Genomic DNA, 14,316 nt, shown 5'->3' with positions numbered 1-14,316 from the left:
AACAAAACAAATGAACAAAAGAAAAAAAACAGATGAACCATGGGGCACCTGGGTGGCTCAGTCGGTTAAGCATCCAACTTCGGCGCAGGTCATGATCTCACAGTCCGTGAGTTTGAGCCCCGCATCGGGCTCTGTGCTGACAGCTCGGAGCCTGGAGCCTGCTTCAGATTCTGTGTTTCCCTCTCTCTCTGCCCCTGCCCTGCTCACACTCTGTCTCTCTCTCTCTCTCTCTCTCTCTCTCTCTCTCTCAAAAATAAACATTAAAAAAATTTTTTTTTAAAAATTAAAAAAAAAAAAACCAAACAAATGAACCAAGAAACAGACTCTTAACTACAGAAAACCAACAGAGGGGAGGTGGGTGGGGGATGGGTGAGATAGGTGATGGGGATTAAGATCACACTTCTCAGAGTACTTAAGCGGCTCAGTCAATTAATAGTCCAACTCTTGACTTCAGCTCAGGTCATGATGCCAGGGTCAAGGGATCGAGCCCCAAGGTGGGTTCCATGCTGAGTGCGGGGCCTGCTTAAGATTCTCTCTTTACCCCTCTGACCCTCTCCCCTGCTTGCATGCTCACTCTCTCTCTCTCTCTCTCTCTCAAAACAAAACAAAAACACAGAACACACTTCTCATGAGCAGTGAGTAAAGGGTAAAAGTGCTGACTCACTGTATTGTACACCTGAAACTAATGTAACACTGCATGTTGCCCTGCATGTTGGAATTAAAAATAGACATCATAGAAGCAGATGTTACTTTTCCATCGCACAACTTGTATGTACAGCTGTTTTCTAACCACAGCCCTGAGGCAAATGTATCACATGTACTTCTACTCCCTAAAAGACATCTCCAGGAATCAAGTAGCGGTAACTTCCAGGACCTGTGCTGCTTCACCCTCACAACAGTATTAGACTTACACTGTGCCAGGTACTGTTCTAATTACTTCCTAAGTGTCAGCTAACGCAATCTTCACAAGAACTCTGAGATAGCTGCTGTTATTATCCTAATTTTATGGAAGAAACTGAAGCTCAGAGAGGTTCAATAATTTCCCCAAAGACATACAGCAAGAAAATGGTAGCGCAGTATTGAAAGTAGGTCATTCTCATCCCAATGCTCGAACTCTTACCAACATGAAGCAATTCTTAACAGGGTCACCCAAAGGGCCTAAGTTAACCCACTGAGCAAATGACAGCCAAAATTCCTTAACTTTAACACAACAGTCTCATCCTTACCTGCACTAAAGGAAACTCATCTATTAGAGATATGAGAAGTGACTGGTTTTGTCACTTTTGTGTATCAAAATATTTGTGATGGTGTTAACAATTCCCAGTGTAACCTGGCATATTTTTCCACCTTTTCAAAAGGAGACTAAATAAGCAGAAAAAAAAAAAAGGGGGAGCCCATGTAACAAATTTAGATAATCATTTTCAGAGAAGCCAGAATAATACAGTGTATCTGTTGACTACATGGTACACAAGGACAAATTTCTCATGAAGAACATTTAAAAATCAGCCGAGTCTTGAACTCCTATTTCAATCACTGGTGTGTACAAAGAAACAAAGGATAACAGACCAAAGATTATAAAGTGAAGGAATGTATGAAGGGAAACATTAAACAGAAGAGAACTAAAAGTAAGAAGGGTGAGATGAGAATAAAGAAATTACTGAGCTGCAGAGAAGAACAAAGCTCTCCAGGTGGCAGTGGGTACAAGTTCATATACCGACATCACAGCTGAGAAACTGCAGCACTCCCGATGGTTTAGACCGCAGAAGGAACGCTTCCATCACCTACCCCAACCCTCTCTCTCCTGCCTAAACAGGAGTATGAAACCAACAAACCTACCAGCAACTCCACTTACTTTTATTGGTATGAACTGTTTTATAAACTTGACACCATGTTCTTCCATGTGTTCGCCAATTTTGTTGGCCATGTCCTGGTCAAATCCTCTCAGGAGAATGGATCGTACCATAACAGTGACATCTAAACCGATGCCAGCAAGAAATCCAGCACATTCCAAGGCGACGTACGATGCTCCAACCACCAGGGTCTTACCCGGGCAATAAGGTAAGGAGAAAAGATCATCACTGAAAAGAAATTAAAAAAAAAAAAAAAAGGTGGGGGGGTGGGGAAGAAAAGAAAGAAATTGAAAATGTTCCTATGTGAGTAATGACTGAATCAAAGCAAATATTTTTGCTTTAAGAATACACTTTTAAAAACTAAAAACATTCAATTGGCTACATACATAATCTATGAAAACTATTTACAAGGGCTTAGACCCAGTTCCTTTCTTGCCACTCAGTTGCTCTGGGAGCAGCTCAAGCTGCCCATAGCCAAACACAGTCTCCGAGGTGGAAGATCTATCTAGAACACGAATCAGCAAGAGAGGAGTAGGGGAAAACTTCCAACATAACTGTTTTGTCATATAAAAACCAACTATAAAGAGTAAAAGCTGGCAAAATCTTTTAGCCAAGTAAAGAATACACGAGACATGAGAGGGATCACAAAAGCATTTTTAGGAAATGAGTTTTTTAAATATGAGAAGGAAACCCATCCAAGACGGAGAAGACAACAGTCGCCATCTGAGCTGCCCCTGTATGACGTGCAAAGGAAAAAAAATCACATACCCTCCCCGAGAAAGGGACTGAGAGGAAATAATGTGTAACATGAGCAGAAACTCCTCAGCAGAAAGCATCCAAGAGGACACATTTGTCAACCATAGTATGTTAACACATTTACAAAACATGCTCAGACGTGTATAAATTTCAAACAGAAGTTTCAATATAAGTATGTATTTATATGTTAACAGTGATGTTAAGTGGGTGGTAAGAAAGACCCATGTTTATAGTTTTGAATTTTTTAAATGTTCTCTTGCATAAAAGAATGTTTTCCCTTCTCTTTTTCCCAGGCCCCTGTCCCTTTGGGCAGAAACACAGAAATAAAAAAAATAAAAAAATAATAATAAAAAAAAAAAACCCTCGGAAGTTCTAGGAAATGGACTAAATGGGTTTGAAGAAAACAAGTGAAAAGTAGAACTCAACAACGGGTGCCTCCTTTTCTCCCTCCGGTGCCCCCTCACCTGCTGATGCAGAACTCTCTGTCACCAGGGATGCCCAGATACCGTGGCCTCTCGCCAGTAGCAATGAGAAATTTCTCTGCTGTATAAATTTTTTCTTTGCCTTTGTTATTTGTTGCCTACAAAGAAACCAAGTGTCAACTTTTAATAAGCTAGTGTTCATTAAAACTGTAGTTATAGTGAACAGAGGCCATTCGCCACATTATCCAATTTGATCCTCATAAAAATTTGGTAATACGTACTAAGGCTCTAAGAAATTAACGGACTTATTCAAAATCATAAGGCTAATAAGTGGCAGGGCCAAGACTCAGATCCAGGTAACCTGGCCCCAAATCCAGTATTCTTACACTGCCACAACCACACGGAAAAGGCCCATAAGAAGATGTGTCTGCAAAATCATCAAACTGGACAGTTTGGGTCACAGTGGCTTTTACTTTTATCGAGACTATCACTTTCTCTTTTCCTCCCCTACCCCTCACAAAAGTTCAAGACAGACAAACAAACATTAGCTCCTCAGGGTGTCGCACAATTACCTTAATCCTATGAGGACCTACAAACTGGCCGTATGCATTCTCATAGGTCACTTTTCTCTCCCGCAGAGCGACCCGGTAGCCCCAGTTCAGGGAGCCGATGTAATTCTGCACAGCTTCTGTCATCTTATCCCAGTCATGTTTAACTGCACAAGAAAATAACACAAAATGCTTTTAGCTTTTCAATCGCCTGGCGAAGATCACTTCTCAGCAACTGTTCGCATGGGTTACAAAGGGCAGACCTTTTTGTCTAAAACAGCAGGGTCCTTCATTTCAAACACATAAACATCCTTTTCAAGCTCAAATATTCTTTCCTTTTTTAGAAAACTACCATACAATTACATAATGTCAGGCTTCCTGGAAATTCTTAAAATAACCACGCATAATAGCTAAAATAACCATGCATAATCCTTTTTACTTCTTTAGAAATGAACGGAATTTTACTTTGATTGTAAATACTGATTGCTGGGGTGATGGTGAAGCCTGGAGGATTCTCTACCCTGTAACAATCCCCAAGGGATCTTGATGTAGTCTGGAGTCACTAAACTGGTAACAGTGTCTAAACCAGAGGCCGGTACACAAAGGCAAATTAAGGCCCCACAGCCAAATGCAGCCCATCACCTTTTTTATAAGCAGTTTTACTGAAATACACCAATGATCGTTTATTTACACGTTGTCTAAGGCTTCTTTTGCGCTATGATGACAGAGCTGAGTAGTTGTGACAGATCAGTAGGTCCCATGAAACCTAAAATATTTACTGTCTGGCCCTTTATAAAACAAGTTTGCTGACCCTTGATATCGACAGAGAATTTTGAGAGTCTGTCTCACTGTCCCCCCAAATCCCTCCCTCACCAAAGAGAGGACGATTTTTAAATTCTATTATAAAATGAATCGTTTGAGTCAGGCACAAATAACTGAACTTCAATGCATAAAAATCAGTCATTTACTAATTAATACTTCATGAATAACAAGGAAAAAAATAGGACACATAGAAAATACACTCTGGTGGTAGGATGAAGACCGATTCCAGGAAAGCTGTGGTTTAGAAGGAAGGAAAAGAGAACCGACATATACTGAAAGACTGTCATGGAAATGAGGAGTCTCAATCTTAGATTCAGGGTTAAGTAGCTTGACCACACAGGAGGTGGTGAACCAAGTCTGCGAGACACAACGGCCAGCGTCTGGAATCGGGCATGACAGCACAAAAATTGGTTTGTGGCCTCCTAGAGAACAGATCATCGGTGTTCATCTCACAGAACCGTAAAATGTTAGACTTTGGGAGATCAATTCAACTTAAAAGGACAGTGACTGCAGAAGCCACTGTGACTGCAGTACTAAGAGGACTAGGTGCCGGGCGACGGGAGTGGGGGACGCTGCCCACCTGCCCATCTGGCCTCCACCTAGCAACACCAGAAAAAAGACGATAGGGTTCACTTCCGGTTTCTCCACTAGGAATGGAACAGAATAGTAACTCTGCAATGATCTTGCTTTCTTTGTAATGATAATGGGATCCTCAAATACTTAATGTTTGAAAGGCAGATTTAACTCTTGAGCACAGGGAACTCAAATTGATAAATCTAAAATATATACAGCAAAGAAATCTTCCAGAAAGGACCAATTCATCCAGTTTACATGACTGGGCTCCAGGTTTTTTGTTTGTTTCTTTGTTTAAAGGCCTGAGGCTTTCTCTGTACGTTCTCAGTTCAGAGCTTTAGGAAAAGGGCAGATCACACAGAGTCCTGGATGTGTTACTCCCCCTACCCCTGTCCCAGGCAGATTCAGCTATGCTGCCTGGTCCAGGTCCCTTTCCTCCTCCACCATGCCTGGAGCTATCTGCAGCGTCAGAGAAGACAACCCTCCCAGACAACTAGAGCGCTGTTCTTTGGTCAAGGACGTGAGATTAGCTAGGTTTCTAGTCAAAAAATGTAAAATGAGCCTTCACACTTCATCTGTGGGAACAGGGATCAGCAGCCTCTAGGGGGTTCCCATTTGAAAAACACACCTCCAAGTTTCTTTCTCGCTCTAAGATCTAATGACATAAAGTAACGTTTGTTTAAATCCACTATATTCCTCATCACAACCATTTTCAAAGGAGGGAGGTAATTTACTGCTGCCTCAGTGGTAGACTCTGGCAGGCACAGAAGGCCTCTCCCACCAAGCCCAGCTCTGGTTCCTTCTGCTAGGCCACAGCAAGCTTCAGAGGTCCCAAGGCTTCATGAGAAAATTGAAGATAACAGAATAAACAAACCGCTAGGTTTCCATTTACCAAGAGTAAAGGGATTTAAATACAGGGCACAGCTCTCATCAAACACGTTGGGATTGCTGCTGCTAACAAATACAAGAGGAGTAAGGCATTAAAAACAGAAAAGTATGTATTTCTAATGTTAAAACCTGGAAAGGGGGAAGAAACACAAAAGTAACACTGTTAACGTAGCTGAATAAATAATTTCTTTAAAGAGAGACAAATAAAACAACTTTGATCTGGTCCAACTTTTAAAACCCCATGAAATTCAGGGAGCTTTTACTGGTTTTAACGTATGGATCTGGACCATGCTACTAGTGACTCTTTCTTACCTCAGTGGCTACACATTATTAGTTCTTTATTATGTAACTTAGAAATAAATTCAACATAAATAAGCATAGCCAGTCCTTATTGTTACATGACAGCTACAGAGATATTCTTTTGCTGGAAAGATCTGCCAATTCACCAAGTTCTATTTCACCATCCACCTGGTTACTGAATTTATTAGAATGAACTCACTTGGCCCTGTTAACAAAAATCCACATTCAGCGGAGGCCTGTACTTAACTCTTATCTTTTTAAGATTCTAAAGCCCCACCCGCTATATACACTTCCTACATTTTTAAATTAAGAATTCAGTTCCAATGACTTCATTTTTCTTAAGAGTTGACAGTTTAAAGCTAACATCAATTAGTACAATATACCAATTTGAGTACTAGACCCCTGTGTGAATGAATAAAATTTGTGTGGTTGAGTCGTATAGCTCCCTGGCACTGTTTTTACCTAGATTTAAGGGACAGATAGCATCCACTACGTAGATGACAGTACATGGAAATTATAAAGCTGCGTCAATCAAAATTTGCTCGGAACAAACTTACTTTTTCCAACAAATTCTAGACTTCTTCAGATTAATATTCCTGTTACGTGTCCTCTTTAAGAGGAAACTAACTTCGTTCAGATATACAACTTCCTTTAGTATCTGTAAAGGTTTTCCTACAAACCAGTAACCAAAGAACCAAGTGCTTGCCAAGTGCTTGCCAGGGTCTACTCTAATTTATTGAAACTCTGAACGGAAGAATTAAAAGCAGCAAGTCCAGAGGAAAGGACAGAAACTAATGTTTGCTGAGTGGCAGCCATTTTACCACCCTACTGTATCCAGTCCTCATCACAGGCAGTAAATGGCAAAGTCACCAGTTGTGCCCAGGTCTACCTACGACAATAACCCACCTTTAACGCTGTCAGGAAGGCTAGGGTGAAGGAAAGGCTACGTGACACCACTTCAATCACATTACCCATCCTCCCTCTGGGCTCCCAGGGTACTCGGTCTGTACAGCGATGACGTTAGTGCAGGAGTGATTAACAGAATCTGCATGCTAACAGAATTTGTATTATTCACCTGAATTTCCCCAGCACAGACTCACCTGCAAATAGTGGACGCTCGACAATAAGATTATATGACTTTATCAGAATTTCTAAAATTTCTAAAATGTCTACTAAGAAGTCTAATAAATTAACTGAAGGGAGACCCTCTTATGAACCAGGTACATTAAAAGCAGGCTCGTCCCCCATGCCCGTCACGTAACACGCGTTTGTGGGGAACCTGGTGTCAAACCATTCGTAAACGACCTGCTCTGGGTCCGGGCTTCATATGTAGCAGAGCAGCTCCCTCACTGTGATCTAGCGAACGTCAGCCCTCGACACAAGGGTTTGTAAAAAAAAAAAATTTTGATTTAAAAAGAAAAACAAAAGTAGGCTCCCCAAAAGGAAGGAGTGTATTAATGGCAGACTCGGTGGGGAGACATTCAGACATGGGAGTAAATACTAACTTGGAAGGGGGGTGGGTAGAGGTGGGAATAGCAGTGGACTACAGCTAGATTATGTGTTAGATTCATATTCCACAGGTCAAAGGAATCAGCTCAACTACCCTTTTTGTTGGAAAGAGAAATGGACATGAGGCTGCCTGAGGCCCCAAAGGTCACGGACAGAGAACAGCCTTGTAAGGATCTGGGAAAGAGATATGACCCCAATGTAAGAAAACTTTTAAAGTAACTGATTTTCTAAGATTCCAGACTTGAAAAAAAAAGTGCTGTTGATTTTAAACAGGAAGTAAACACATCAAACAAAGGAAGCATGACTAATTTGAGTAGGAGCAAAATTTTTCAAAGCATGTATTTATGCCTTGTTTTTTTAATATTTAATAAACTATTAATTAAAACTCAGAAAAAGTTATAGGATAATTTACCCTAGCAAATGTCCCATACCCTGTAGATCTCGAAACTAATATTAGATAAGGTTAGAGTTTCCCTCTTCAGGGACACGGTGACCTGTGTCATTGATTAACTATGAAGCTGTGCCAACCTCATTTTATTCTTCTACCAAATAATACAACCTACTTTCTAAAGGCAACAAATTCCTCTTCAAGTTCTCTAGGGTTGCTAGGGTACTCTAAATATTTTATCCAAAGACTAACCACCACTTTCTCAACAGAGTCCCTCCACCCCAAAAATATCGCTCATAAACTGATTTCTTTGGACAGAGAAAAACAAAACAACTTCAAAGGAAAGCAAATAAATTTGCACTCTCTTATGAAACTCTATGTAATTATAAGAATTGACTTGAGGGGCATCTGGCTGGCTCAGTTGATAGAGCAAATGACTACTGATCTCAAGGTCGTGAGTTCAAGTCCCATGCTGGGTATAGGAGATTAGTTTAAAACAAAATAGGAATAACACAAAATGAATTTACCTGAAAAAATTCTGGTTTTCTTTTTTTTTTTTTTTTTTTTTTAAGTTTATTCATTTTTGAGAGACAGAGACAGAGCATGAGCAGGGCAGAGAGAGAGAGAGAGACACGGAATCCAAAGCAGGCTCCAGGCTCTGAGCTGTCAGCACGGAGCCCGACACAGGGCTCGAACTCATGAACTGTGAGATCACGACGTGAGCCGAAGTCGGACACTTAACCGACTGAGCCACCCAGGTACCCCTGAAAAAATTCTGGTTTTCTATTACAGAAAGACTCTCTAAGGACAGTATCCGTTCTGTGCAGCTAGTGACGCAAGGTAATTGCAGTGATTTTATACATAAAAAACATAAACAATAAAAACTTCCAGATTATCCTCTAGTCTTGTAAAAATGGATGCTGCGTCTCCAGACCACAGCTCGCACCCCTCAAAAACACAAGCAGCCTCTCCCACCATACCTGTCTCCTCGATCTTCCAACCGTAGTTTCGAGAGTCTTGCACGGCTTGTCCTAACAAAGCTGCTTGGTGCATCAGTTTTTTAGGTATGCAACCCACATTCACGCATGTTCCTCCGAGACCTGCAACAACATCAAGAAATAAGTTTATACCCTGCTTCACGATCCTTGATAGAAAAAGGTCAGTAATCATTATAATGTCCTACAAAAGATCATAATTTATTTGCCCAACGTAGCCCAATACTGTTTATGCAAATTCATTCCTAAGTTTCAAGGCATTTCTAAGCTCAGAGAGCCTTATGTATCAAACACAGTGAGTGACCTCACCCTCAAACAAAAGAAAAATGAGATTTCCACAATTTCCATACCCTCAAAAATTCAAAATTAACTGACTGCTGATAAAGATGCCAGAAATTGGGGCGCCTGGGTGGCGCAGTCGGTTAAGCGTCCGACTTCAGCCAGGTCACGATCTCGCGGTCCGGGAGTTCGAGCCCCGCGTCAGGCTCTGGGCTGATGGCTCGGAGCCTGGAGCCTGTTTCCGATTCTGTGTCTCCCTCTCTCTCTGCCCCTCCCCCCGTTCATGCTCTGTCTCTCTCTGTCCCAAAAATAAATAAACGTTGAAAAAAAAAAAAAAATTTAAAGATGCCAGAAATTGAAATTTTACTTTGCATGCAATCCTATACTTGCCACCAAATCTTTGAACAGAACTGTATGATAAAGGGGTTACTAAGCTAGCCACAGTTGGACTGCGGTGGGTCTGGAACTACAAATAAAATGTAGTGTATGTGAGCATTTTTTTTAAGATGGTGGTCCACAGCTTTCATGGATTCTCACAAAAGGATTCATGACCAAAACAAACACAAGCTTTAGCATCTCTGAGACTAAAGAACATGGTGCTAGACTGTCTCCATTAGAACAAAATACAGGCAGGCAGGGAGGCAGACAAAATGGCGTGAGATCGCAAGATGGCGGCAGACGTCACAGCTCAGAAAACAGAAGCCTTCTGAGGGGAATGCTTCCAGACTGCCACTATGGAGCGCAACCTCCCCAGGCCAGAGGGGCTACCCCCAGCACAAGAATAGTGCCTGGGGCACCTGAGTGGCACAAGAGGTTAAGCATTCGACTTTGGCTCAGGTCACGATCTCATGGTTCAAGCCCCGCGGGCTCTGTGCTGACAATGAGAAGCCTGCTTGCTTGGGATTCTCTCTCCCTCTCTCTCTCTCTCTCTCTGTCCCTCCCCCCACTCACTCTCTCTCTCTCTCTCAAAATAAATGAACTTAAAAAAAAAATGGGGCACCTGAGTGGCTCAGCTGGTTAAGCATCTGACCTCAGCTCAGGTCATGATCTCACAGTTCGTGGGTTTGAGCCCTGCATCAGGCTCTGAGCTGACAGCCCACAGCCTGGAGCCTGCTTCAAATTCTGTGTCTCCCTCTCTCTCTGCCCCTCCCTCACTCACGTTCTGTCTCTTTCTGTCTCTCAAAAATGAGTAAACGTTAAAAAAAAATTAAAAAAAAAAATAGTGTCCAACACAACACTGACACCTAATAAATACTTGTTGAATGGATGAATTAGAAAGTGAGATACTCTCTTATCCAAGAGTTCTGCTTCTTGCCTCCTAATGAGAGCAGCTAAGTCATCTTGGTAAAATTTATGTATCACATCAATCCCCTTCTCAAAGGCTTCCTACGAGGCTTCGATTAGGTCCAATTCCTCATCTCGGCCTATCGAGACCTGTACAGCCTGACACCTGCCTTCGTCTCTAATCTTACCTCCAGCTCGTATCACCCATGCTACCACCATGAAGGACTCCCACCTGCCTCAGGGCCTTTATATGTTCTATTCTGTGACAGAGACCGAGAAAAGTCCCCTGGAAGGTTCTTCCTCAGCTTTTGGCATAGCTGGTTCATTCTTAATTCTTTTGGCCTCATTTAAAGGCCACCTCTTCAGAGGCCTTCCTTGATAATCTTCCCAAAGTTAAACTCTTTCCTCTACCCAGTTCCTCTCTATCCCACCATATAATTTTTTTTTAGTACCACTCATCATAATTTGTAAAGTTCCCCACTTATCTCTTGTCTCCCCGCTAGCATATAAACTCCACAAGGACAAGAACTTCACGTCTACCACACCCATTGCTACATCTCCAATGCCCTGGTTCGTAGTAAGTGTTCAATTAATATCTGTGGAATAAATGAATACAGAACACTGATTCAACAAGATTCGGAAGCAGCACGGGCTCTCCACTGAGATATCTGATTCCAGTTCTTATTGAATGTAGGAACTGGTTTTAAAACAGAAACCCACAGGTAAGTGTTTCAACTTTCAGTCATTAAATCCCTAAGTTTACCAAATTACTCAAATCTTTAGTTTTAAATCATCATGACAGCTGTGGAGAAGGTGTTGCATCATCCTGACACTGCCAGAAACTCCAAATTTTCAACATTTAACATTTCCATTTTAACTTAGCACAAGTGAAAGAGGCATATATTTTGTTTGTTGTTTTAATTTAACTTTTAAATCTTTAATTGGGTTTTAGGAGCCATTTAAACACATGCCAGGGAAAAGCCTGCTCCTATCAATCCACTTCTAAAATACTTCAAAGCTTACCCCATCTAGTTCCATGGGGGGTCGGAGTGACAAAATCCAGGACCAATATCTTCTTGTCATATTTGGCTGCCTCCTAGAAAATAAACGTATTAAAATGAACTCGAAAGGTGACCATGACAGACTAGAAATGGACTGTTAAAAATCCAAGCTATTCTTATTAAGCTACAGTGCCCACAGCACAACCAGTTATCACTGCCTGGACCTTCAGATACTGCACCAAGATGGTTCGTGAGACTCCAAAATAAAAATTAGGCAACTGAGACAGTCACAGGGTAGTTGTAAAGAACATACAGAGCACAGCTGTAAAACTGTCTTCCGGACACACTAGTATCCTCTTACATAATTCCATGCAAACAGTAACATATTAAGCAATAATCTGAAGAACCTGGGGTCTTTTCTAAGCAGGCAGAAGGTGAATAAGCCAGTAAAAAAGATTTAGGACAGTCTACAACCCTTGATTCAATCTGTATTCTGTAAGTATTTCTGAAAGTATTTTAAGTCTTATCTAATTCAGTATCTAGGCAGAATATTGGAAAAGTTTTTCTTCTAAAATCGTCAGATTTCCTAAAATTTCACACGAAAAGCCAGTAAGAAAGTTGATGGTATCTATGAGCTTTCCAAACAGATTTTAGGGGAGTGATGACAATAGTCAGAAGTTCATTTTGCAGAGTATCCTTTATCTTTTTCCGAGAATAAGTTTTGTGTATTGGCAACTAGAACCTCCAAAGGTTATTTGAAAGGATTGAGTCTATGTTTCCTTTAAAACCAACAGAACGAGGGGCGCCTGGGTGGCTCAGTCGGTTCAGTGTCCAATCGCAGTTCCTGAGTTCGAGCCCCACGTCGGGCTCTGTGCTGACAGCTCAGAGCCTGGAGCCTGCTTCGGATTCTGTGTCTCCTTCTCTCTCTCTGTCACTCCTCCACTCATGTTCTATCACGCTCTCTCTCAAAAATAAACATTAAAAAAAAATTTTTTTAATAGAAGAAAAATAAAACTCACCAGAACTAGAGTAAAATACATCCAGTATTATTACTGAATTATTTATAGCTAAGTATGGCTTCATGCCAGATGCTGGCCTGCTCCTCATTTGGGCAGCTTCATTTGAATCTACCCTTACTGACCCACAAGCTACACCTTTTAAACCATGTCATCTTTTATTTAAAAAAATTTTTTTTAATGTTGGTTTATTTTTGAGAGAGAGAAAGACAGCCGTCAGCACAGAGCCTACTTGGGATTCTCTCTCTCTCCCTCTCTCTCTGCAACCCCCCACCCACATGCACACGCATGCATGCACATGCTCGCTCTCTCTCTCTCAAAATGAATAAACTTAAAAAAAAAAGAAGTACCTGTTGGAGAAGGATGACAGGCCCAAGGGCCCTTGGCCCCTCACACATGGAAGATGTATCTCAATTTAGGACCAGGAGTCTCATTCCTTAACCTCCCCCTTATTTATACTTCCTCTCCCCCATGACCACCAGACCAGAGTTAGTGGGTATTCTCTTAGTTCACTTCTTATACAAAGGAGGCAAACATTTTCAATTTTTTTTAATGTGTATTTTTGAGATAGAGCGTGCGCGAGCAAGCGGGGGAGGGGCAGAGAGAGAGGGAGAGAGAGAGAGAGAGAGAGAGAGAGAGAGAGAGAGAGAGAGAGGGAGGGAGACACAGAATCTGAAGCAGGTTCCAGGCTCTGAGCTGACGACACAGAGCTTGATGCAGGGCTTGAACTCACAGACCTCAAGATCAGACGCTTAACCCACTGAGCCACCCAGGTGCCCCAGGAGGCAAACATTTTTAATGATTAAGTTTAAGGAATCCAACTGCTCTCCATTTTTCTACTGGGGAGGAGGGCCTGTGAACAGGAAAATCATCAAAGTGAAAAAAACCTAATACTGATATTTATAAAGAGTCAGAAATATATTTATTTAATTTCAAACTGTTTCTATACCACACCTTTATTATCCTTGAAAAGTCAGCCAAACTTAAAATGAATGAAAATGTGTCCCAAAATACGGGCCACGGTACTGTCATGTAGAAGTACTTTCACAAAGAAGGTACAGTTCAACCTGGAAAACTGATTTACAAAATAGTCCCTTTGTAAACATGTCCTGCCCGAGTTAAGGTGCAGAATGTAACAAGAGTGGCTCAACCTAATTCCAGTGAGAACCGGCGGACGTCTATCAGGAGCGTGACTCCTACCCATCACCCAGATGACACACAGGAGCCTTGCCTTAGCAGCTGCCAGCCCTCCTGAGCCGCCTCCAACGATGATGAGGTCATAGTCATAGGACTCGGGAAGACCCTCCGAGCCGTTCATTTTCAGTAGCTTTTGAAGTCTGCCCTCCTGATAAGCCTAAAGAAAAGGAAGAGGAAATAAGTTAACTTAAAAGCAGCAATGCCGAAAAGTTTTGTGAGAAAACCTTTCTCTGAAAAAAGCAAAAGGAATATTCAAAGGAAAAATATCGTTTAACTTCTATCACAGCACGCAAGAGGAAAATGTTCAACCCTCTTTTCAAGTGGTGACCAAAAATTTGCTTTTTGTTAGGAAAAACAAAAATTCCTAATTCCTTTTCGCATCACAGCTAACTGAAATGTTCACATAGTACTTCCAATGGTAGACCCTGACATTCCAACAAAATCAACTTAGTCCTAAATGAAGTATGATCATCAGTCCTTTTTCCCCA

At 41.5% G+C, this 14,316-nt stretch overlaps 1 protein-coding gene across 5 annotated transcripts in view; it reads right to left on the bottom strand.

Annotated features, from left to right (window-relative positions):
- Positions 1–14,316, bottom strand: part of TXNRD1 (thioredoxin reductase 1) — a 125,795-nt gene that overhangs the window by 64,698 nt on the left and 46,781 nt on the right. For all 5 annotated transcript variants that reach the window (XM_006933988.5, XM_006933989.5, XM_045062252.1 and 2 more), the window contains 6 exons: positions 13,863–13,985; positions 11,638–11,710; positions 9,037–9,156; positions 3,601–3,743; positions 3,071–3,186; positions 1,853–2,078 (listed from right to left, as the gene is read on the bottom strand). In XM_006933988.5, the coding sequence (XP_006934050.4) occupies positions 1,853–2,078; positions 3,071–3,186; positions 3,601–3,743; positions 9,037–9,156; positions 11,638–11,710; positions 13,863–13,985 (801 nt within the window). The remainder of the gene's footprint in view (positions 1–1,852; positions 2,079–3,070; positions 3,187–3,600; positions 3,744–9,036; positions 9,157–11,637; positions 11,711–13,862; positions 13,986–14,316) is intronic.

The sequence above is a fragment of the Felis catus genome, chromosome B4 (genome assembly GCF_018350175.1).
Source record: "Felis catus isolate Fca126 chromosome B4, F.catus_Fca126_mat1.0, whole genome shotgun sequence".
In the NCBI taxonomy this organism is placed as follows: domain Eukaryota; kingdom Metazoa; phylum Chordata; class Mammalia; order Carnivora; family Felidae; genus Felis; species Felis catus.
Note: the sequence above shows the minus strand (reverse complement) of the source record. Positions and strands in the feature narration are given on the sequence as shown.